We start from the raw sequence: 25,705 nt of genomic DNA on the forward strand, positions 1-25,705 counted from the left end.
TTAAAGAATCTTTGTGTGTGCATCTGTGTGTTTACAAGAAAATCACTTGAATGTGGAGAGTTCAGAAATCTATTCTAACTCTGCATAATGATAGCCTAAACTTGAGCAACTCCGTTAATTCTTTACAAACTGAAGTACTTGTGCTTGAAACATCAGTTTCTAATTTGAAAATGTTTCGGAAAGCATATAAGAGCTTGCTTCTGTTTTCAGTCAGTAGCACTAAAGCCTGTCTTGACTATTTAATTCATATTCATCCTTAAGAAACGTTTAATAAATCAAAGGGTGAAATGTTTCACTGCTGTTAAAGAAAACACAAGCAAAAAATTGAATGACTCAATAAGCTACTGTTTCAGAAATTGTAAAATATTGTGGGGACAGAAAGATAGGTTGTGATACTTATGGCACTGCAACCCATCATTAAAAAACATTTCTGCACAGACCCACAGCTCAGGTGGAGGGGGATCTGTGGACAGGAGGACCATCTCTGCAAATTAGTTCTTTTTTTTTTATGGAGGAATGGACAGATGAAAACCATGAAGAGTCCTGGTTGCAGTTTGTAGGGTACAAAAAAAAAACAACGTGGACAAACATGTTCTGGTCAGATGAGGCCAAAATAAACTATTTGGCTTACATGTAATTGCTATGCAGTAGTGACGTGATGTCAGGGTGTGATTAGGTATGTGTGAGCCAGTCATGTTCCTGCGCAGGTGTTCCCAATCATTAGCTGCTGGCCGTCACTCTGACCCTGGCAATTAGAGGCATCATTGGCTGGAAGGGAGCTGTCTGAGACAGCGGTCCTCAGATCTGGACCTGGAGGGTTCCTGCTTCAACACACTTCAGTCAAGTAGCCTAATTGCATCCTGAGTATGGAGGCACGGCCTCAAGGATCTATCTTTAAGTCTTCTGATTTGAAAAAGATTTTTGATCTTCTTCAGCTTCACCTTGCTAGAAAAGACATGGGAGGTTTCCACAGCCACATCCCACACTGAACTCTAATTCTGACAAATTTAGTTTCCTGACAAATGCTAACAAGAAATTAACAGGACTTTCAATTATCCATCAGCAAGAAGCACTGTTACACTAAGGTAATGAAAGTATGTATTTTAATATGGCTCGCTTCCAGTGGCAGTGTAAAAATCGGTGGCTTTTTTTAAAATTTATTAATACTTTGTCAATTGCTCTGGTCAGATATGATTAAAAATAATCTGATCTTCAGTAAGTATTTTTACATGGAAGATCAGTAGCACATTCCAGGTCTTGGTCCAAAACTATGAAAGTGGGTTTAAATTCAGAGTGGTTTCATATCGCACCGAACCTTTTGAAATTGGAGTTATTTTGAAATGGTGGAAGTTCACCTTAGAACTACCTTCACGTTATCAATTAGCATCATTCACAGGAATGAACAAATCTGGTTCAAATATTAGGTAAATCCCAAAGCTTTGTAGTTGCTACTTCGAGAGGTACTATAGAAAATACTTTTTATTCAATGTCTTAATTGGCTTGGATGTTTTGTTTGTTTGTTTTTTTCCATTAAGTTAACCTGAACTGGTTGTAACGGTGTGATTAGGTGGTATGTCTGACGGTTTAAAGTAAGATGTGAACATACATTTTATTTACTTTGCAATAACCCTGCCTCCCCCTCAAAAAAAACCTTTTGAATAAAATATTTTTGTGTGTAAAGTAACTTGTATTTTGATGCTCAGCCAACAAAAGCCCAGTATTTCTGCACACACAATTCTTCCGTTTCACAGGTGAAATGGAGATTATGGAACTAATAAGCGTCGCAGCTGAAGCTGATTGACTATGTAATCCTCTTTTTTTTCACGGAGTATAGTGCTCCAGTTTATTGTATTATTTTCTTCTTCTCATCATTCTCTACCTGTCATCTCTGGACTCATCAGTTTACCCCTTCAGGTGTCTATAATTACAAGCTGTGTCCAATCACCTGGACTTTACTAACCTAACTGCAGGGAAACTCAGTGGCTGTGATCAACACACTGCGGCGGACGGGTTGTCCAACAGGCACTGGATACGGTTTATGCAGCTGCAACATGGAACATCAAATTGTTTGGAGGTTATTCTTACTGTGCAAAGGGATCAATCCAGGTTGAAAGACAAAACACTGAAATGGAAATATTTGTCTGAGTTCCAGTTCTAGAGTAATCTTTGAAAACTCTACTTGTTTCGGAGTCTGCAGTGGTTGTATGTCAGAGGAAAGACCTCCATCTGAAGGACTTGCTAACACCAGCATTGTGCGTAGTTTAAAAAGTTATCTTAATGTTTTCCAACTCTGAAGATTCTGGGATTATTTAGAACCCTCCAGTTATATTGGAACAAAAAGGGTTTGACCATACACCACAATATAAGAGCAAAATTAAATTTAGATCCATTTTAAACTTTTTTCTTCTTCGTTTTTTTTTATACATTTTACTTGTCTTCAGGTTGACATCATCCAAGGAAATTCACACCTACAATGGAAAAATAATTGTATGGAAACAAATACTTGCTGCTGGTCATGTGCCTACATAAAATCCCTCAAATGGTTACTGATTAAACTTAAATTTTATGACAAAATCAAATTGTAGAAGTAAAAATCTAATTAATGGATCTCCCCCAAACTCCCCAATGTTCTTTAAGTGACCTGTTATGATTTAGTTGTAATGTAGATGGTCGTAGGGTCGATCCTTTTATCATTTTTGCTGTGATTCAATTAGCATTCTGTTAGCTGACATTTAAAATGTTCATGTAATGCAGTGTATCTGATGCTGCATCAAGGTTTGATGATTCAAATACCCTGAAAGCACACTGATAAAAGGTCCCCAAAGGGTTAGATCTTTTGTTTTACTAATCGGTTAAACAAATCCACTGTGAAAATGAATCGATGTCTTTAACTGCTGTGGCTTCCAGTAAATCGCTTTCTTGACCCTGTTGATGACGGTGCGTCCTCTGTATCTCAGTCGTCTCCAATACAGAAGCTGTATTAAGGGCCCTCGCTCATTACGAGAAATGGAGCTTGTGGAAGTGATACATTTTGGAGTGGACCTTTTGATTCACAAGAGCCAGAGTGTTACCATGAGAGCCACAATGTCAGATGTTACTGATCCTGTTATAAAGGTGCATGTCAATGACAACCAACAGCCATAATATTTACTTGGATTTTACTTGAATATGAGCAATAAAGTCATGGTTGTGACTGAAAGAATAACCAGCAAGTTTTCCCTTTTCTTATTTTAGTCTTAGTTTCTAGAGAGGTTTAAGGAGAAGTCTGATTCTAGTAAGTAATCAGGAATTTTGTGTAAGATTACAAAAAAAACTGGATTGGACTTGAAACCTTGCATTTGTTCTCCCAGCAGGAGTTTTTTTACTCCAACATGAAAGCCAAAGGTCATTTCCCACTTGGATTAGTTGACTTTACGTTTCAGATCATTAAAAAGGTGTTTTCTGTTTCTGCCCTTTGGTTTTTGCTGGCTTGTTTTGAGTGCACTGACGTTTCTTAACTTTGCATTGTGTTGCTTTTTTTTTTTTTTCTTTAAAGCTTTAAGAGAATTGTTTATCCTGTTCAAATAAAAATTAAATTAACTCTTGTTCCTATTTCATGTGGCTAATTTGACTGATATTTTTAACAAACTTGTAACTAAAATGAGTGGACAAATTTGTGCATTTTATTTTTGGTATGTACATGGGGGGGGGGGGGAGATGAGAAATGCAAATGTATTTTTATGTCAACATAAAACCAAGTGGGGGTGTTGAATCATATTGTTGATCTTGTTGACTTCCTGTTGTGGGTGAAGATTTACACAGGTGGGCGCAATTTGTTAATTGCAGGCCACGGGCTGCTCTGGTGAGCGTTGCACTCGGGCCAAATGTAACTGAAGGCTGTGTTTTTCCTCCGTCACATCCACACCCTCGATACTTACATTTGAAAGAAAAAAACTAATTTGAGATGTCTTTTTCAACAGAGGCTTCTGAACCATAGAAAGCAATAACCACTGGAGTAGTTTTAGAAAATATTTAAGCTCAAATTGTTGTTTTTTTTTATTCTCTCTGACTTTTGCACCAGTTTTGTATTGAGCAGAACATATTTCTCCATCCCTCTTTTGGTATAAATATTTTGAGGTTTTAAAACACCTCACAGTTCATTATTATTATTATTATTAATAATACTTTTGGAATGTATGAAATTGTTAAAACATTTTTCCAAAATACTTTTTTCTTTACAATTTCCTTATCTGAAAGCAAAAAAAAAGCACAGACTCTACACACCACCTTCCTCGTTTTGAAAAAAATGGGAAGCACAGATGTCATTTTTATTCACAAAGTAATACCCATATACATCTGATGTGAGTCAGGTTGTAAAAAAAAAAAAAAAGAGGAAAGCAAGGAAGAGATTTGCAAATGAAAAATGCAACAGAAGCATATAGTAGCTGTAGGAAGGAACATAATGGAATGCAGCAGGAAAGCCCCAGTGAAAATATATTTATAGATATGACATCCAGAGCTCCCAGATCCTTTTCTCAGCAGGTCTCAGGCATTATCACCGCTGTAGAGTTACAAAGCCATCTGTGTCCGAGAGATAAGCATCATGAAAACCTCCAAAACGCTGGAGGTCACTGGAAAAAAAAAAAAAGAAAAAACATTTCGTGTGCTTTTAAGGATTCCTCCGTGTATTGAACCAGTAAAAAAATGTGACCTAAAATAAAATACCAATGTGATGATTTCTTTCAGACTCTGGGAAATTCCATAAAATACTCATACAGTCATATCAGAGCAAATTAGCTACAAACATGTAGAAAGTATATAGTTTATCCTCACAAATTTGGAAATTCTTGAGACACTTCACTAATATTGACACATTAATATGATATAAGCAATGTATAGTGCAGCCTATTTCATTTTCAGTTTTTTTTTTTTTTTAATGATCAAAAATCTGACCTCAGCAAGGAAACAATTCACTATTCCTAGATGTGTTGCAAAATCTATGTGTGAACATAGTCTTGTTATGCAGAGAGAAAAGGTTTCAGCCATTTGTGCTGAGGGAATTTTGGACGTCCTGTCCACCTCTTACTGTTCAACATGGGAACAGGAAGCAACTCATGCGGCCCGAACGCCACATGCAAAGGGAGAGACACATACACAAAGCTTGACGTCACCTAAGGTGTGTTTTTCAGCCCCTCTGGGTCCCATCCATCTGCTCATCCCCGTGAAAAGAGCCCTTCTTGTTCTTCATGTGTATGTCTGGTTGTTATTATTTTTTTCCCCAGCAAAAAAGAAAATACAGTAAAATAACCAATTGGCTTTATTGTAAAAAATGTGAAAAACATTGAATATGTATATCTATATGACATACTGTATACGTGTGTGTGTATGCGTGTATGCGTGTGTGTGTGTGTGTGTGTGTGTGTGTGTGTGTGTGTGTGTGTGTGTGTGTGTGTGCAGGGATGTTAGGTGGAAGCGGGAACAATTTTGTTCTGCTCTGTTTGGCAGTACATCAGTGTGATTTTTTTTTTTTTTTTCGTGTTTTGTCAGACTGCACCATTCTTCTGCTCCCCTTCTTCAACACTCACCCATCTATTTTCATCCTCCAAAACTCTCCGTCTCCCACGTTTTGTGACAGTCCCTGCTCGCTCCCGTCATAGCACTCGCGGTTGGAAAAAGAAAATGCTCTGTGGTTTGTTTAAAATATGGGAATATGAAGTACAGAAACAAATCCTTGATGCTGCAGAATATGAAAATGGATGAGGAGAAGGAGCAGGTATACCACATAAAAAGGTTATAAAATTAATTCGTCTTTGTCCCCCCCAGTAGTATCTGTCACTGACACCATTTTAAAACCTTTTAATTTTACAACATTTCTTAAGTTTAAAACAAAAATATATATTTTATAATATATTTGTTATTATGTAGTATCAAAGTTATTCATACCACTCATATTTATATGTGTACAACAATCTTCTGCCAGCAGAATAGCATCAAATTTTTGATACTTGCTTATGCCCTGATTAGGAGTATCCAGTTTATTTACTTTGGATCAACATTATTAGCTTTTTCTTCTTTTGCTCTTTCCTTTGTTTTGTTTTGTTTGTATTTCCTTTTAATTCCCGTAAAGCACTTTGTATTGCCTTGTTGCTGAAAATATACACATAAAATTATCTTTACCTTTACCTTTCTCTACAGCTCACCTCGCAGGGTTTGTGTGGGCTTTTGTTTTGATGACTGGGAAGTCCCATAGGAGTGCTAAAAAGCACCTTAACGCTCTCAGCCCCTGTAGAGGATAAACCGATCCACACAGTAGCTCTTCCACCAATTAAAAAGCATTCGGTAATGCTTTTTAATGATCAAAATGTGTTTTTTCCATAAAATCCAGTCATTTGTTTCAGTCCAAACAACCCAAATTGTTTAGTTCCTTGTGTTTCCGTGTGTCTTTGAAGTCTGGGACCTCTCTTTGGTTTGTTTGCCACGTCCTGGTTATGCCATGGAATCCCAAGCCACCGTACACACAAAGACTAAATAAGAGGATATGCTGAACCTACTCACTTGAAGTGCTTGCTGTCACAGGTAAGGGAGAAAACAAACCAGTATTTTACCAACACCTATCTGCCTGTCCACCCACAATCCTCATATTGTAAGTCAAGCCACCAACCAACAACTAAAAAGAAACAAAACGACTCTTACTACTTCCTGCTTCAGCCATTTTGACATTTCCAGCCGCCCTCTGCCGCCTGAGCACTGACAACAAGAAAATAAGGCAAACAATTTTAAATAATTCTTTTCATTTACCACTTTAGTGTCACTAATACTTCCTTCCCGCTTCCAAACAAGAATTGACCTCTTTTGCATGTGAAAAAAATCAAGACTTGTTATTTCCGTCTTGTGGCAGTAAACCGTTTGAGCTGCCGTTACACTCTCTAAGTGTTTCATATAATTGACTCATAAACCTTTGCAAAACATGACACTCTTGTCTGGCCGAGGCACACGACACTAAAACAAAAAAAACTGCTAAAACTATATCTAAATTAAAGCAGTCATTGCGGGTCCTAATAATTGTGCTTGCGGGGAGTCTATGAAATGCAATTATTTCTTAACATGAAATTTCTTTTCTTCTAAAAGAATGTATTAAACTGAACGTATACTTCCTATAAAACAAAATAAAAATAAGTGAGATTATACAGCAGAAATAACATATCTTAACATCTACGCATCTTTACCAAGGACACACACAAAAATCTCTGTATAGCAGCGGTTTGTCTCAATTCAATTCCAGATTCAATTACCGATGAAAATGGTAGAGCAACTAATTCACTGAAATCAATGCATTCAATCCTAATTATTTCATAATGTCTCTTACATAATCCAATTTAGGAGGGGAATGGGATGACAGCCCTCTGCAGGCTATTCCTGTTTGCTGGATTAGTGCCAGTGAACTGTGATTATGCCCGCTTAGGGTGATAAAAGGAACAGATAAGGAAATGTGATTGAGTAAAATATATATAAGCTAACATCGATGTAGAGCAAAAGGTTACATACATAAAAAGACATGTTTTTTTTTTCCTTCACTGTTTTACTTGGTATTTGCAAATTAGTAGTTCTTGCATGCATAATGCCCCTCCTTCTTCGTTCTGCTGCCCCACGCATACCCATAGACACACACCCTCTCCCACATACAAACCGACAGACAAAACTTTTTTATTTATCTGAACACACACAAGAAAATCTCTTTTCAGTGTAAAAATAAGCCAGTTTAACTTTGACCAGTCTAAAAACAAAAGATTTTGTGCTGGAAATGGTGTGTGCAGTTCAAATCAAATAGCATGCTTAGTAAAACCTCCAAGTAGCCCTTCAGACACCAGATTCAGTTTTGTCAGCCACCAGTGGCGGTGCAATATTTTCTTGCACTAATACTGCACAGAGGTGGATATCCCACTGACTGACATGTGCATACACGATGCATATTATTTTGGTGTGCAATTGACAGAATTTTCTTCTTTTCCTTTAACACCCTGGGAAGACAGGTGTATCCCCTGCATCAAAAACTGCCAATGAATACAATGGTGTATTGTTGGTCATTATGTTGTGTGCAGTAGAGTCCTGCTATTCAGGGAGCCCTAAGCAGACGTCAAGTTCGCTTTTGCTTCAAGCCTGTCCTGCATGACAAAGTGATTAAGGAGCAGATGCCATTGTCTCTAGTCGATAGCATAACATAAAGAGGATTATCCAATCCTGTGCGTGTACACACCAATTTCTGCTGGCAGTTACAGGCAGCATGCACCCAATAACCTACTGACACATAAACGCCACCCAAAGTGGGGGGCCCCCGTAATGCGCTCTCATGCATCCGAACTGGGGTCTAAAATGGAGCATATTGACGCGCAATTGACAACAAATCCCGTAAATCCCCACGTTCGCTCCCATTCTACACGAACCGCACATGCTGAAGCCGGACTCGGAGAGGAGCATTTACCGTGTGTGTGTGTGTGTGCGCGCGTGTGTCGACGTGTGTGAGAGTGTGTGTACGCCGGCACTTTGACACCCGAACGCACTCTGCGCGCGCTGCTCCGCTCAGACAGGCAGACAGGCGAGCGAGCAAGCGCGAGAGACTCGTGTCATTAAAATCTCGTCTACGGACCCCTCCGTTGGTCGCGCGCGTCATTACGCTACAACTACAACTCCTGGCGGCGCTGCTGCTGTCTGTCGACCGAACCCCAACGGCGCACCGAGAAACGCGAGAAACGCGCGCGCAAAAAGGTGCGAGAGGGACAGGCCAGCCGCTTGGGGACAATGGGACCGTCCCCTCGCTGTTAAGCCAAGCAGAAGGCGGCATGACCAAAACGGAGCAGATCTGAACTTTGACAGGATCCGCTTTGATCTGGATTTAATTGCGGCCGCATCTGACCGGTGTGAAGAAGGGGACAAGATCAGATCAGATCCTTTATTATTATTATTATTATCATTATTATCATCAGCGTGTCAAGGGAATAGCTAACCCACACTATGGCTCGTGGAGAGAGTCGACTGGGGACCTGGCAGGTGCTGCTGACCATCTCCATGTTCATCATCCCTCTGTGTGCACATAACGGTAAGACCACCGCTCCACCGGAGACCCACCCTGCGCGTGTGCGCGGCAGTGTAGTTCGGTCATTTGTGCAAGACAGCGCGCACGTGCGTGGATCAAATCACACCTGCACTTTGACGAGGATTTAATAAAACGTGGAAAATGTCCAGATAGAGATGCAACGTTCAGCTAAATATTTATTTCTCGTCAACCACATGGACACAGGCTTTGCATTGATTTACTATTGCCACTATGTTGTAATAGTGCAGTACTGCTATTATATTTCATTAATTCGGTAAAGGTAGCAAGAGGAATGTATATAATTAGGAGGAGGACATGCAGGTGTCCTCCTAATTATAACCAGTGTAACATTTCTGTTTCACTCGCTATTTTTTTACCCTATAGTATTCTTAATTATAGGTTCAGAATACTATAGGTTCTTAATGATAGGTTTTAGCTACATTGCTATAGATACAATTGTCACTGTTGAATAGTTCGAGTATGTAACAAGGAAAACATACATAATATATATACCATGATATTCTTTTTCTGATCCAAAATCCTCGTTTAAATAGCAATAAATTAATGCATTCTGTATTTATAAGTGAGATATGCTTATAGATGGTAAGAATTGACGCGGTTCATCCCCAGACAAAGGCCGGATTAGGTGCTCTGTGGTCGGTCTACATGAAGCCCATTGTGCCGCAAAATGCAGTAAATTCCACCAGACATTAGAGGGGGTGGACGGTTGGGGGTCACAGGACAACCCAATCTGCCCCCCCCCCCCTCTCCCTCCCTCCTTCTTCTAATTTCGTCTTTCCGTTTCCAACATATAAAAGAAAAATCCCAGCAGACTACTGGAAATAAAGGAAGAAAAATCTTTCGGGCGTAAAAAAGAAAAAGAAAAAAGAAAGAAAAACGAGCGCCGCCGCTGCCCAGCAACAGGGCGGCTCGTGCACGCACATGGGGTCGCTGGGGTTCACGCGGGAGCGCGCAGACTGTACCCCGCGCCTCCCATTCCTCGTCGCATCCCTCGACCTCGATGTGTAACCAGGCGTTAATGCTGTGACATATTGACCAGGAAATAGGCACGCAGGCCTGGCGACCTCCCTCTTGTGATTTAGACCACGTGAGAAGGGGGATGTGATCAATTAGGACCGTGAGCTCAGGTGAATCATTTGTATCATTGGCCTGGTGGAACAGTTTTATCTATTGGTAAAATTCCTATAATATCTATCTATCTATCTATCTGTCTGTCTGTCTGTCTGTCTGTCTGTATATATATATATATATATATATATATATATATATATATATATATATATATATATATATATATAACTTTTAAGCCATGCTTGTATTGAGCAGTGATTTTCACAGAAGCAAACAATTATAGGTAGGCATCACACTACAAATGGTCTTCAAATGCATTATTCTATTCTATTCTATTCTATTTATGAACTATTTACCTAATTAATTAATTGCTTAAGCTTCTGTGATTGCAATTGCACCTTTGGAAATTTTTCTGTGAGGAATTAATCAACATTTTTTCTAAGAACTAATCGGGTAAAAGGCTAATAAATCCTTAAGTACATAGCAATTGGTTTTTGTTGATGCAGTCGTGGAAAATAACTTGGATTGATTCCAGACTCTTGGGTGCACTGTCATGCGAATGTGTGTGTACTAACTCAGAGACTACATACTGTGAGGTCCATCTGCCCTGCAGCCCTAGAAACCTCATGATATGTCAGAATAGATCAGCTTGTCTCCAACTTTCACACCAAAACACACTGAAGGAGGTGATGTCAGGATGGTATTTATAGCTTAACAAGCAGTGAGAGACCCACAAGAGATGATGGATAGAGTCATTTTAAAATGCCTGAAACAAAAATTATGAATAAATTATGATTGCATTCTCAATTTTTAATTTTAGTCTTTTAGCCCTCCTTGACTATTTTGCCATTTTTAGTTTGCAACTTTGCAGCTGTGTCTCTTTCTCACAGTGTTTTCCCCTGTGAGAAAACACTGTGTTTAAAATCGGTGCAACTCCTTCAAGTCTCCCCCCGAAACAATCAAAATGACCTCAGGTAGAACTTGTTACCATGGTGACTCGCTCAATGCAGTGCCAGAGGTTTGCAAGCTGACTGTCAGTTAAAAGCACAAATCACAGCCTGCAAAAGACAGATGTCACACAGCAAAAGCAGAGAGTTGTGCGTTCAGTTTCAGCATCTTGTAATCTCCTCATGTTCCCCTTTTACTCTTGGACTCTCTACAAAGACTTCCAGCTGCTAACAGGATGCAGCTTCGCCTAAGTCTCAACAGAGCAAATTGGCAGATTGAGCCCTTAAGTGAGAGCTGAATCCGCTGCAATCAGTTTGAGTCGGCGGGGAATGTCTCTTCCTACAAAAGAGAAGAAAAAAAATAAAACATAGGCCTTCAGACTCATTCCAAATCCTTCTTTTCCCAGAGATGGAGCTGGCATCCAGCACCTACGGACTGGCCGGGCAGTTGATTGAAAATCAGGGAAGAGAAAGAGCACTAACACTAGATTCTCTGTTTCCACTGCAATTCCCTCGCCCTGCTCCTCCTTTCAACACAGCACCTCTTTACATCTCACCATGGCAACTGCGCTCCACGAGTGTGTGCGAGCGAGGTGAATCTCATGGCTTCTCAGCCGCCACTGGTCTTCGTGACTCGAGGCACGTTCGGACGGTTTTTGTTTGAGGTCTGAATGAAGAGCCGTGTATTGAAAGGTGGCACCTCTTTTTGAACCGAGGAATTTGTGGGTGGCAATGGAAGACAAGCCATCCAGCAAACCTTTTGGCTAGGCTTAGCTGTATCTGTAGCCATAGGCCAAAAGAAAAGTGGAAAGAAATGACAGACAACTGTGGGAACATACAAAAGTAGTCCCAGAAGATAAAGACCTTAATGGCTGGTACTTAAAAACCACTTTTCTAGCCTTGCAGGCCACTTATATGACTTTCTTTTAACACAACAAGCCACTTTCACCTATCCACACACGCTTGTACACGCCGATTTGCAGATTAGGGGCAATGTGGCATTCACTGTCTAAGTATAGTGTGACATGAAGCTATGGACAATCTGCCTATTGGGAGAAGACTACACATCTACCTAAGTCATAGCTGCCCTCTGTCTTTTCATCTAGCTCCAAGCAGGAATTTCAATAGGATAAGAGTCAGCATTAGTGTTTAATAATATTATATTATTGTATTCCCTTACTGGGTACCAAGTAACCCAGTAAAGGAATACTGGGTTACATATTAAGTAACCCATACTATGGAACCAAATGCCCTTCATTTTAATGATTGCACTATCTTGATATTAGATCGAACGAGTTAGAATATTAACCATACTATCCTTTCACATGCACATCCACCCTAGCATCATGCTAGGGTAGTGGGGGTGTTATAAAGGGTGCAGAAGACTTGATAGAGGTGGGGAGTTTAATTTTTAACCTGGATCATAACCTTAAACAAACAGCCAGAGCTAATGTGGGGTGGTTTATGTGAAATTATATTTATGTGTTAAAATGCATGGAGAATGTGTAGCAAAATTGTAAGCTGATGTTTTGAATCTTTCCAACCAATTAAACTAGGAGTTGGCTTCCCCCCCCGCACCCCCCAAAAAATACTTTAAAAAAATAAATAAATCCAGTCTGTGTATGGACATATACACATGACTAGCTGTGATAGCTGTGATCACAATTAAAGGTGATTCTATACAGTATTGATAAAACACTCAAAATGTCAATTATACACAACTTGATTAAAGTTTCTGGTTTATTTATACCAGGTAACCCCTTGAGATAAAATCTCTTCTTTGAGGAAGACCTAGCCAAGAGGCGATGAGACAACATTTGAAAATGTTCTACTACATCTACTACTTTCTAGATGCCTCTTAGAAAGTTTTTGTAGATCTTTTTTACACTTAACCTGTCATTCACGAGAGGACCCAAATTTGGGTCCTCTCGTGACAGGGGTGTCAAACTCCAGTCCTCAAGGGCCGCTGTCCTGCAACTTTTAGATGTGCCTCTGCTGCACCACACCTGAAAAGAATAATTAGGTCATTAGCAAGGCTCAGGAGAACCGATCTACACAGGGAGGAGGTAATTAAGCCATTTCATTCCACTGTTTTTTACCTGTGGCACATCTAAACACTGCAGGACAGCGGCCCTTGAGGACTGGAGTTTGACACCCCTGTCATTGTGAATGACAACCTGTGAATGACAGGTTAAATGTAATTTGAGTGCAGTTACCATGTAATATCAAGAACTTTTACTTCGTTGTGTATTTGCACCCCTGTTGTCTGAGTCCTTCTCCCCAGACTGCAAAGTGCAGACAAGCCTGACCAGTCAGGCTCTAAATCCTGATTTAATCCTCAACAAGTCTCAGTCACCCGAGAACATTGGTCAGTCACTTACTGTAACAAATCCTGCATAGGACATGCAGACTGCACACTTCCATCTTCAACTTTTGCTTTTATTTCTATAAAAATCTTATTTGATTCCTATGAGATATTTCCAGTTTTTTTTTTAGAATGCATCTCTCATTAAGAGATTTTATTACGATAAACATGTAACACGTTTATCAAAGGTGACGGTGCGATTGTGGCGTATCCTGCTGGGAAACGAGCCCAGGAAAACTTTCAGACATTTCCTCTGAGTGCTGTAAAGAGACACTAACGTTATGCACAAAGCAGAGTCGGAAACTTGGGAATTGTCAGCCTTGCCTTTAGGTAAGATGCTAGATAACGACAGCATAACTCAAAGCGTTCCCTCTCACAGTCATGCTGACAGCGGCTGTTAAACTCAGTCACAATTGATTTTATTCCGAATTGTCAGCTTGCGTGTCGGGTTGTGTACGTGATCTTGTCATAACGCGGACGCAGTACCTGCCACCCCTGGCGTAAAGTGTGTTAAAAGGAATAGCACACAGTGTTGACACTGAAAAATAATCCACCTTTTAGAAATGCCACGTTCAGAAGCTAATAAATTAGGATATTTAAGCAGAAATATAAGAATAACTCTTATTAGCACCCCGAAAACAATTCCTATAAAATAAATATAAGTGTTATTTAATACATTTTTGATTCATGTTTTCTAAACTGCTGGTGCTGCTTTAGTAGATTTGTGGTCTATATTAAAAATAGCTGCTGTTTATACATCCCATCATTTTTGATCAAGAAAAAATGACTGTGGCAACTGTGATAAATAAGACTAGGAAAGAACTGGGCTTGTCTTACCACCAGAATGAGATTTTGAGGAGACTAAGTCTCCATGGCAACTAGTAGAAGCTATGACTTGTCCTACTCTCACTAATGTGAATGAGGCGAGTTGGCTAAATTTGCCAAATGCTTCTGAGGTTTTAACTGGACATGTGTGCTTGAGGCTTTGATATCTGGCCGGGCAAGAATTGGCCTTTGAAGCAACAACCACTTCAGGTAGGTATAATGTGAAAGAAAGAAACAAGATGTGAAAAAGCTCTTCATCACCATTGTTACAAATGGTGTAGAATCTATCACCTATGTGGAAAATTTCATAAAGTCTTTGAAATGCCAGAAGATTTCCAATACAAATTCTTCTGACCAAAGCACAAAATGTTTTGTCTTTGGGAGTTTCTGCAAGATAACAGCCTTCATGGGGTCACAAGGCGCTGAAGCAACCTTCTTGCATTGCCAAGCCTAAGGCAGATATAAACTATCATGACTTACCAAGAGCTCAGAGTTTTGTTTTGCTTGTGCAAGAATAAGGAATCACAATACAAATGACCTTTGCGGTTAAAAAAATATTTCTTGCTGTTTCTGATTGACAGGGCGGCATTCGCTGGCCAGACGTCACCCTCACCACAACCACTCGTCCGTCCACAAGGAGGCCTTGGACACCAGGATGGTTCTCAGTGACGACTCAGCAGAGAGAGAGCACCTGATCGGAGCAGGAATCGGTGCCAGACTCCCACTCAGCTCCACCAGGCATCACCACTCTCACAAACGCCACTACTTGGATTTTGTGGAGGAGGACCAACACGGGGAGGAGTTTACAGCCGGAGGGGCGGGGCCAGACCATCCCGGGAACCCGTTGTCCGATGACGTCATCACGGTGGCGTTTCACAGTCCAGCGCCAGATGTTGTGCCCGCCGACGTCACTCTGGATTGGGCAAAAACCCCCAAAGCTCAAAAGCAGAGAGGTGGAGAACCTAATAAATACTCCCTGACTGAGTACTACGACTACCTGTCCTCTGACAACGACGTCTCAGCAGTAGACACGACCCCAGAACCTGATCCGACCCCTTCGCCTCCGCCCGACATGGAGGATGAGAATCCGCTCCTGGCAGGTTCTCCGGTGATCCGCAAAAACTCAAGGCCAAACACCAGTGGCGGGTCATCTTTGCCAGCTCCTCCTATGCAGGGACCAGACAACACCAACGGAATGGGTGTAGGTGGGGCTGTGGGTGCAGATGGCTGCAGGCTGGGCTTTGTGCTGTCCGGACCAGGAGTTTGTGTTTCTCAGTGTGACATTGAACCAAACTTTTGCTTCAACGGAGGGGTGTGCACAGTGGTGGCAGGAATGGGTGCCTTCTGCAGGTGAGAGACGTGATGAGGCTTCAGGTCAGCTTCATTTTGTCGCTTTTATGCGTGTTTAGCGTATTGCAAACACAGCGTTGCCACGAGGCTGATAAGTGGCCCCTCTGATTTGGATCAAAAAACATTCTCCTTATTAATTTGGCTTATTGCAATCATTCCCAAATGTTTTGTCCTCTGACACAAAAGGAAAGATTAAGGGAAATACATGCAAACACACACACACACACACACACGCATGCACAAAGACAGAAGGCTGGCTTAATGTGTCATGTGGGTTCGTCAAGATCACAGCAGGGTCCCCGATGGATTAGCTCTGTTTTTTGAGGTAAGAGATGTAGAGAGCACATGGCAGTCGCCTGCTCAAAGAAGTGTGAGGAAAATGACAACAGAGAAATGCACACACACACACACACACACACACACACACACACTCACGCGCACAGTATCCTCGCATGCACAATGCCAACACACAACGAAGACCGGACGCATCATGTTGGAACCATCTGCCCCATCTGCAGTTTGACCGTCAGCTTGGTGACAAACTGTTGCTCATCCTGTCCTATGCACGATCTGAAGCATATGCACAAATACATACATACACTTGCACCTTATTAAGATAAGTGCTGTCAGTTGCACAGGTAGAACAGGTTAAGGCTAAAATACAAGCATGTATGCATGCACATGCTCTGATCCTTTGATCTCATTAGAAGCAAGGCTGCTTGTTGGACAGCCTCCAGGTTGCACCACATAACGTGCAAGTACTATTGCACTCCTGTTTGAAAAATGTTGCACATCTTGCAGTCTACCTTGCAAAAGTATCTGTACCACTTGAGTTCTTCCGGATTTTATCACATTGCAGCGTCAAAATTTAATGTATTTTATGAGGATTTCATTTGATAGGTTTGTTTTCAGATGTTCTTCACTCTTTGGGACCTGTTTGGATCTGTTAATCCTAAAGAAAACTGGTGAAACCTCTTGATTTTGGTCCACTTCTATTCCATTATGAATCTAGCAGATGAGCGAAGGCCTCAGAGGTCGATTGGAGGTCACACACCAGTGCCAGATGGCAAACAAGTTAGGAGTAAAGTTGTGAAGAGGCTTTGAACATTAACAAAAATTAAAGTACAAATTTGAGATGTAGCATATAGTCGCTCATGGTGACTCCAGAGGAGCTGCAGAGATTCACAGTTTTGGTGAAAAAAATGTCGACAGAAACACCGTAAGCCATGTACTCCACAAATCTGTTGTATATGGAAGAGTGGGCTAAAGAAAATCATTATTGTTAGAAAGAAATTAGAAGAATTGTCGGTAATTTGCCACATGTAATGCAGGAAACTCAACAAGTATCTGGAAGAAAGTGCTCCTTACAATCAGAACACCAGCTGTGGTGAAAAACTGGCAACTGAACAACACGAAACATGGCGGTGGCACCGCCAGTCTGCTGTTTTCCTGAAGCAGGAACAGGAAAAATAAGTACATTTTGATGGAAAAATGGATGGAGGTAAAATCCTAACATATATTAACTTACATATGTTCAAAAAGGATTGGGATGTTTTCAGTCAGTCGCACAGGCAGAACAGGTTAACGGAAAAATACAACATATGCTTTAAGATACTCTGATTTTGTACAAAAAAAAAAAAAAAAAAAGGAGGCAATTAAAATGATATGAAAAGCCAAAAACTGTGTTTGTCTGTGTGGTTTGAATACACATACACTTTAAATCTGCCAATGCCACGAGCTCACAGAATGGGCCTTTCAATACTGACTCACTGACAGCAGGCGTCATTATCTACAAGGTCAAAGTGGTGATAGTACTTACAAGGCTAATTTAGCATTCAGCACTAAGGGGGGGGGGTCTTATTGTCTGCTTTGCGTATCATATTTGTTCTTCCCTCCATCCCTTTGTGTCCAGGTGTAACGTACAGGACTACATCTGGAATAAAGGCCTGCGCTGTGAATGGGCCGTCACAGAGTTCCAGGTGCTGTGCGTTGTGGTGGCCGTGGCCTGCTTCGTCTTCCTCCTGCTCTTCATGATCATCGTGTTCTTCGCCAAGAGCCTGTACCGCCTCAAAAACGAGAACATGCGCCTTCACAAACGCAGGTGTGTGTGTGTGTGTGTGTGTGTGTGTGTGTGTGTGTGTGTGTGGGCTGGATCCCCCTTTGCATTCCACAGTGTTGTTCAAATTTTTTTTTGTTGTTGTTTTGTTTTTACTGTGACTCATATCGCAGCGAAGGGAGAAACAAAAAGACACTTCTGTAAATATTTATATCGCGCCTTGTGTCCCTCATTGCGTTCCCGCAGTAAGTACCGCCCCCAGAGCAGCGAGCCGCAGACGGACGGCCTCTCGGTTTCGACGACAGCTGACGGGTCGCAGCCAAATGTAAGGAAACTGTGTGACACCCCTCCGCCTGCCCCCCAAGCTCATACTCACAACCTGGCGTACTATGACAACATTATCTGTCAGGTATGCCTCCACTCTCCTCCTGTTTTGCTCTTGTCCCTCTGTTTTCAGTATTTCCAGTCTGTCTCTCTTCAGCTTTACCTTTTGTTCTCGCTTCTTCCTTATTATGTTCTCTCCTACGCCCCCCAAGCCAGCTTAAACAGTGATCTGCTGTATTCTATGAATCTGTCGTGTTCTGCTGCCATGTGTGTGTGCGTGTGTGTGTGAGAGAGGAACTTTGCCATCTGTCAGTTTGACTCCAAACCATCAGCTAAATCAGAAGACTGTCATTAGGATGTTCACTTGCAGATAGTTTGTGCGGCATGCTTGTGTTTAACCATTTTCACACCCACCACCCACCTCTCAGAGGCCATCAACAACCAGCAATCCCTGGGAGTATAGCCACAGAAAGCCTCATAACCACCTCCAGGTAAGCCCAGTGGAGAAGTCTGCGTTGCCTCCTCTCCCCTCCCTGTCTTTGTTGGAAGCCCACCCTCTGTGCAATCACTACTAGCTGTCAATTTAGCTGGAAACCTTACTTCAAACGTTTTCTCTCCTGAACCCAGACCGACGCACGCGCCGGGTGAAATGACAAATGGCCGAGCTCTCGCGAGGCAGCCACTCGTTCACGTGTGTTCTGCGGTAGCCTCTGCAGTACGATTAAACACTAGGCTGCCTCATTTGTTTCCTTTCTCACCCGCGTCCCTGCAGCCTCCCGAGGTGCTCGGCGAGGCAGGAGCGCCTCCATTTCCCTGAGCACAGCGCATGCAGCCATTTTAGCTCCTTGTGCAGCTCTTCTCTATATCTTCTTTGAAGCTTATTTAGGGCTTGCTATGATGTTGTGTACCAAACTGCTCTGTAGCAGCACACAAATAGGTGCAAATGACAGCCCATTAATTACCGTCTTGATAGAGGGACTAAAGGGGGTGGGAGGAGAGTATTTTCTGCTTTGTGTGCATAAATCTTTGTTGTTCCTGCAAAACAGCGAAGTTGGGTTCAAATAAGATGGTTTCACTCAGTCTACAGATACCAGCAAAGACCATTGAGTAGAGTAGAAATGTAGCTTTCAACTTTTAAAACCTTTCATCTGTCATGCTGAGGCGTACTTGGTGAGTTGTGTCCAGCAGCAGCTAAGCGTGACCGATCAATGGTGCCCTATTTACGGCCTGCTGTGACGTTGACCTTCAAACGTCCATGACACTCCAATAAATGACATGCTTGAACATTTACATACGGACACATAAACAAATGCATAAACACCCAAACGACACAGACACGTCTCTTTGACTGATAATAAGGTCTGTTTAATTCAAATGTTGGAACTTAAGCACTAATGCATTTATTTATTTTATTTGTTTTCCAATAAGTCCTGCACCTGCAGCGAAAAAAACCTTCACAATTGAAAACAATTGCGGTTTTTCTTTTTTTCAACCTTAGTCTGTGCTTTCAGCTCTGTTAACGCTTCCCTGCAGCGATTATAGATGAGTTTCCGTGACTACCGGATGCTCTAAATGTCAGGGCTAGAGGCTAAAAAGCCACGGCAAGCTCACAGCCTGGACTGCATTTTCGGAAATGTCACAAAACTAATAGGTAGTTTTTATAAGCCAGGGGCATTACATAAGAAGGCACCATGTCAGCCTACATGATAACTTCTAAAGATAACAAATGGAACCTCTTTTGATCTCTCACTCTTCATTAAACATTTTTCTTCATCCGATGTAAATACAGAAGATAAGTTACCAGTAATTATTTTTGCTCAGTCCAGCAACTCTTCATAATTGCTTGTGACGGTTCCTTTCCTCAAGCCTCTCCCCCGTCCCATGTTGACGTGGTCGTGAAACTTACCTTGAACCTAAAAATCGACACATTCTCCTATCCAAATACTGGCGCTTGCTGAAAGCCTACCATAAAAACATTTTCATAAAGCCACACTTAAATGTTTCAGATCATCAAACATACCTTCAGTCACACACAACAACAAAAAATCAGAGAGAAAATGCAAAAAATCCCCCAAAAAACAGTTTTCACATAATGAAAAGCTGAAATGAGGCATTTACGATAAGTTCCAGTCTTTTACATCATTCTGGGGGAATTTTGACGCACTCATTTTTTTATTGTTTTTGTCCGAATTGTCATCTAGTCAAGGTGCAGCATCTGAATTAGATTTAAGTCCATTCTTTGATTAGGCCACACCAAATCAATTCTGTCTTTTGAACTGGTGTTGTTCTGCTGCATAACCCCAATGGTTTTCACTTTCTGCTCATTTCCCCTTTCTGGTATTGAGCACCTGGGTGGTCTAGAATAAAAGTTCAAAATGCAAATATCAATAGTTTTAAAGACCAATAAAAGCAATTTAACATTGATTCTAAAATGCACCATATTGTGGAGACATTAAAATCTGCACGTGTTATGGGAACTTGTTTTCTAGTCTCCATTTCCATCTCTACAGACATTACTAGACTGCTTTTGTCAACTTTTACTTTTAGTTTAGTTAGAAGCAGTCTCTTTTCATTAATTTCTAGTAGATAAAATCATTCTGCACAGTAAACACAACCCCGGCTATACTCCTGCAAATTGCTCTGTTTGGTCTCGGTGAGACGTGCGTGTTTTATTACACAAGGACGTTTCCTCTGAGAAAGCATTTGTCTATTGAATAAAGCGCCGTTTGACTTGCCACGTCTCATTCGTAGCTGAACGGGAACTGACTCTCTCTCTCTCTCTCCGCAGGACGAGCCACAGAAGAAGGAGAACCAAGCCAAATCCCCCCAACCTAAAGAGGAGGGGTCCATGAACATCCTGAACTCCCACTCCCCCAAGCACGAGAACAACCGCCCCGCCTCCGTCGTCCACGGCCACACCCCCAACAACACGGAGGAAAACGCAGAGGTAAACATGCTCCAGAACAACCTGGTGTAACGTCGGCACACGATCGAGTGTGCGGCGGTTGAATCAGACCAAAATATTTTACGGTGCGCGCGCACACAGAGGTTTTTGGAAGAAAAAAAAGATTTTAAAAAAGTAAAAGTTTACACCTTGCTAAGTAAGATTTTCTAAAAGGAACTAACGAGATCTAAAGTTAAAAGTGAGCACAAAACATATTTATAGTTCCAACGCGAGAAGCACAATAGTTCTGTTTACGAGGCTGCCATGCTGCTCACGTCGATCACACAGTGGCGCCGCTGCCTCCTTTTTCTCCTTCTATCTGCCTTTAATGCTGGACTAAAATCTCTGGCTCGGACCAACTACTGACTGACTGTTCTCTCTACTGATGCTCTGCCTTGGTCTTTTGACCAATGAACTTCTGCATTGTCTTTTCTCCTGTTTCCCTGAGCTTCCCCTCTCTCTCTCTCTCTCTGCCTTTCCCCCTCTGCCTCAGCCTTTCCCCCCAACCTAACCGTGTCTCTCTGCCCGCATGCATTGGTGTTATCAGCGAAAATGTGTCTGAAAAAAAACGTACAATTTGAAAAAAAAAGAAGAAGAAGAAGAAAATATGTGGAAATAAAGTGAATCTGTATTTGCAAACTATTAATGTGCAGCATTGCTAAAATAAGTTGATATGTCTAGATTACCTGAGGATAAAGTAATTGCTTTAGAGTTGATATTTGAATCTATATGCATATATTACAAGCGCTGTGTCTTGGTTTTCAATGTGTTTTGCTATCTTTAATGTACTTGATATTCTTTTCTACCTTTTTGGCTATTCATGGAGGGTCACAGTTCACAGTTGTTGGAATAAATCTTTTTCATTTTACCCAGCTTGTCCCCGTGTGTTGCTATGAGCTCCATCTCCCCTCCCCTCCTACCCCCAAACGCCGCCTTCCTCTTTTGCTCTTTCCTCTTTTTTTCTTTTTCTGCTTGTCTGCACACAATGACGCTTAGTGCTGCCCAACCAAATAATAACTGAATGCATGGCTGACCCGACTTTTGTGCTGCAGTAGGCCTGCTCCTCACAGATTACGCAGCAGAAACACAATAGCGAGTGTGAACCTTTTCAGAACCGCGGACAGCTCCTAGAGTGTGACTGCATTAGGAACTCCCACGAAAACCTTTCCTCTTTCTTTCTATACATTCCTAACTATAAACTGCAGTTTCAGTCAGAGGTTTGCACGCTTTCATAACGGGCATAAATGTTTAGTTAATTTGGGGCCGGTAGTGATGCATCTGAATACTTTTTCCAAAAGCTGAATGACCACACAACAAACAGCTTCAGTGTTTTGTTTGGACCTGTGGAGGTCCACGTTACAGCGGTTCTGACTGAAGACTCTGACTGAAGACAACGTGTTTTTTGTATAACAGCTTAATGAAGGGGATTTCTGGGGTCATCAGTAATTTTATCGATTTCCTCTTTGCACAAATAAGCTCCAGATGTTCCATTTGCAGAATTGGCAGCCGGTTGGGTTTTTAAGTAAAGCCTGCCCAATTAACTATTCCAGATGTTTTATTTTCGTCTACAGCAAAGTAACAGTCACAGTTCTTACAAACCAAGTAAGACCCCCTTTTTCCAAAATCAGCACTTTCAGGTTTGACTGAAACTTTATTTTTTTTGAGAAAGCACAAAGACAAAGAGTGAGACATTTGGGCCAATCTAAAACTTTCACAGCATAAAACATAGTACAGTAATGTGTGGTGGTATTATGGTATGGGTGGGATGGTGTTATTCACACATTGCACAAAGTGAGTGTAATAATTAAAGACCAAATCCAAACTATTCAACTTCATCTTAAATGAATGGTTAGATAGCAGAGACATGGACTCAGTTGGGTATTTAAGCCAAAAAATAGCCGATACCAAACAAACCAATAAATGCAAAAATACTTTGCCAATCCCAGAGGACAATAAAAGTTGTAGCTCATATTATTCAAGGTTATCTGAAGAGATGTTGTCGATTCCGTGGACAAGAAGGATCTCCTGTAGTGGTTTGTGTTACAGCAAAGTCTCTGATTAAAGACACTGTCTTTGTATGGCATTGTCATGAAGAGGATGGCCAAGGTTGCCAATCATTTTCTCGATTTTATATAAACGCCTTCTTTGCATCATCATCATCATGATCTCCAGAGGTTCCACAGTCGTCCTCAGAACAGAACCAACCTTCTTCATCAGATTACTGGGCCTTTTTAGGTCCCTGGCTCCGATGCTGCTGCCCCCAACAGGTGATGTCAGAAGAGATAACGCTCTCGACAACAATTATTGATCTTAAGAATCCTTGAAGCTGTTTGTTGTATGATTACTACCTAAAAAAGAAAGTAATGATTTAAAATGGCTTTCATGTATGTAAACTTCTGACCAGAAATGCGTATGCTTATTTAACCCCCTGTTAGCACATTTCAATCAAAATGTGCTAACAGTGCGAATGTGTGTTCCTTTCTCTGCTTTCTTAATGCTAAACAGAGAAAGCTTGATTTGAGTCATCAGAAGGCCTAATGATTTGTCTTGTTCTTTAGTAAACCTCCAATATTACATAATGGGTGTCCTGCTTAAGCACAAACAACCTCCTCTGTGAAATCCAGGCTATTTATCTGCAGCAGCATTTCCACCTCATTTTGATAAGTCTGTTCTGGATTAAGAGAACTTACTAGAAGGTGCAAAAACCCATCTAATGTTGGAAACATTATAAAATGTGATTGTAAACATTATTTTCTAGCCTTGGTAAGAAGGTTTTCTTTATTTTATAAAAGCCTAAGGAAATAAAGGATTAAACTTCAAATTGTCATATTTTTTTGCCATATTTCAAAGCATGGTGTTAGTGACAGAAATAATGTTAATTTTATTCTTGAATCATTCTGTGTATCTACCTCCCAGCCTTGGAGATGGTGTTAGTTTCCAGGTTATAATCCCCTCTGATTCATCCACGTTGCCATCTGGTGGTGTGCTTAAGTAATATTTGCAGTTCGAACTCCTGGATTTACTTATGGAGATATACACATTCCAAATTCCCACTTATGAAATGTTTCGCTTAAAGAAATATTAAGTGTTGCTTGTAAAATTTAGCCAATGAAATACTGAAGGGAAACATCACTTAAAGCTGATGGTGTGCAAGGAGGCTGTCGCCGTTCACCTCGCAGTCAAAGTTTTGAGAAATAAAACTTAGCTTTTCCCTGGCATCACTCCTGCACTTTACGGAGCTCTGATTCTTCTCAGCCAAACTTTATTAATTTAAAATTACACAATTACAATCAGTCCTCCACTTTTCCTGCACCAAGAAACTATGTCACATGATCAACCCACCCATGTTTTTTTTTCTGTTTTAGTCCTTATTTTATCATTTTGTTTTACTTTCCCTACATTGTTGCATCCTTTTTTTTCCTTACCATATTTCCTCATCAGGATGGAGTCACCATTGGCCTGGAAGTGCTACTGCCCAAAGAGGCCAAGCTGCACCAGGAGGTCAGCCCACCACTTCAGTACGATGTCTTCCTCTACAAAGTTGCCAACAATGGAGACTCCACCTCTCACAGCCAAGGAGCTCCCTCTAGCTCCTCCGTCTCTCAACCCGTTCCCAAATCTCCCAAAACACCCAAATCACCTAAACTCACCACGGGTGCCGCGTCTGGGAGGCACTCCTCACCCGGCCGTCACTCCTTATCTGGTCGCCACCCATCACCCAGTCGTCACCCAGCACCTGGGTGTCACCCTAATTCCCCCCACGCCTCCTCCCAACAGCAATATCTTCCCGGCCTCTCCTCCACCCCTCCCCAGCAGCGCAGCCCCCGAGGCGGAGCTCCCAACTCGGAGCGCTCAGCGAGGTGGAGAGACCACCAGAGCGGACCCATTCACTCATCTCCCTCCTCGCCTCATCTCACCCAGCTGCCTCCATCGCCATCCAGAGCAAAGTGCAGCGCGGTCAGCACCCGCTCTCTGCCGCCTCTCTCCTGACCAAATGTTTCCTCTGTCTGTCCCCAACAACTTGCACATCCAAACACACAAAAATATGTCTTAATCCCATCTGTTTGGTCCAGTTTTGTACTAGCTTTTCGTAGATATTTCTACCAAAACTACCCATCTGTGCGCTCTCAACCCACATATTTATTGCTCAGAGGAAAACGGACCGCACCAGGTTCACCGGACCAGAGCTGGAAGTGCTGGAATTCAACATGGATGCACAAAACTACAAAAGGCAAATCATTCTGTTGTCGCTGCAGCCTCAGATATTATCTTTGATGTGAATAACAAGCTTTCTAAACTCAGGTTCAAGACACCTCAGATACAACTCCCATAGCGCGGTGCCAACGTCAGCAGAAACTGAGGAAGACGTAGCTCAGAGAAACTTAATACTGTTATCATTGTTTTATATGAATCTTTTGCTAAAAAAAATTCTGTTCTTGTTTTCATGTTTCTAATCCTAAATAAATAATAAAGAGAGAACAACGGGCCGTCGTGATGTTTTGTTCAGGCAAGAGAAAAGGCAGAGCTGACAGTATGAAGACCTCTGCTTCCACCTTGTGGACAATGTAGGCATTGCGACAGAAGGCTTAGTAATTCTGTTGTGCCTTAAATTTTGTTTCCATCAGGTAAATCTTTTGCTAGCGTTTATTTTAAAAACACAAGACGGTTTGATTTTGCTACATTAGAATTGGAAATGTTATGTGAAACTCTATTTCTGACATATTCACACACA

The 25,705-nt window shown here is 41.4% G+C and overlaps 1 protein-coding gene across 1 annotated transcript; it reads left to right on the plus strand.

Moving 5' to 3' along the window:
* The first annotated feature begins 8,913 nt into the window (after nucleotides 1-8,913).
* Nucleotides 8,914-25,420, plus strand: cspg5b (chondroitin sulfate proteoglycan 5b). Its single transcript, XM_014992438.2, has 6 exons — nucleotides 8,914-9,073; nucleotides 14,881-15,649; nucleotides 17,562-17,750; nucleotides 17,952-18,114; nucleotides 20,818-20,976; nucleotides 24,415-25,420. Exons 1-6 carry the CDS (start codon nucleotides 8,989-8,991, stop codon nucleotides 24,961-24,963), a joined length of 1,914 nt encoding a protein of 637 aa, XP_014847924.2. The 5' UTR covers nucleotides 8,914-8,988; the 3' UTR covers nucleotides 24,964-25,420.
* Nucleotides 25,421-25,705: the final 285 nt, after the last annotated feature.

This window comes from Poecilia mexicana, unplaced genomic scaffold (assembly GCF_051168715.1).
Source record: "Poecilia mexicana isolate PSO_F unplaced genomic scaffold, ASM5116871v1 scaffold_11, whole genome shotgun sequence".
In the NCBI taxonomy this organism is placed as follows: Eukaryota; Metazoa; Chordata; class Actinopteri; order Cyprinodontiformes; family Poeciliidae; genus Poecilia; species Poecilia mexicana.

Coding starts and splice junctions, on each gene's coding strand:
- cspg5b (XM_014992438.2), top strand. CDS start 8,989: ATGGCTCGTGGAGAGAGTCGACTGGGGACCTGGCAGGTGCTGCTGACC. Junction 15,650..17,561: donor GGAATGGGTGCCTTCTGCAG/GTGAGAGACGTG, acceptor CTTTGTGTCCAG/GTGTAACGTACAGGACTACA. Junction 18,115..20,817: donor ATGACAACATTATCTGTCAG/GTATGCCTCCAC, acceptor CTCTCTCCGCAG/GACGAGCCACAGAAGAAGGA.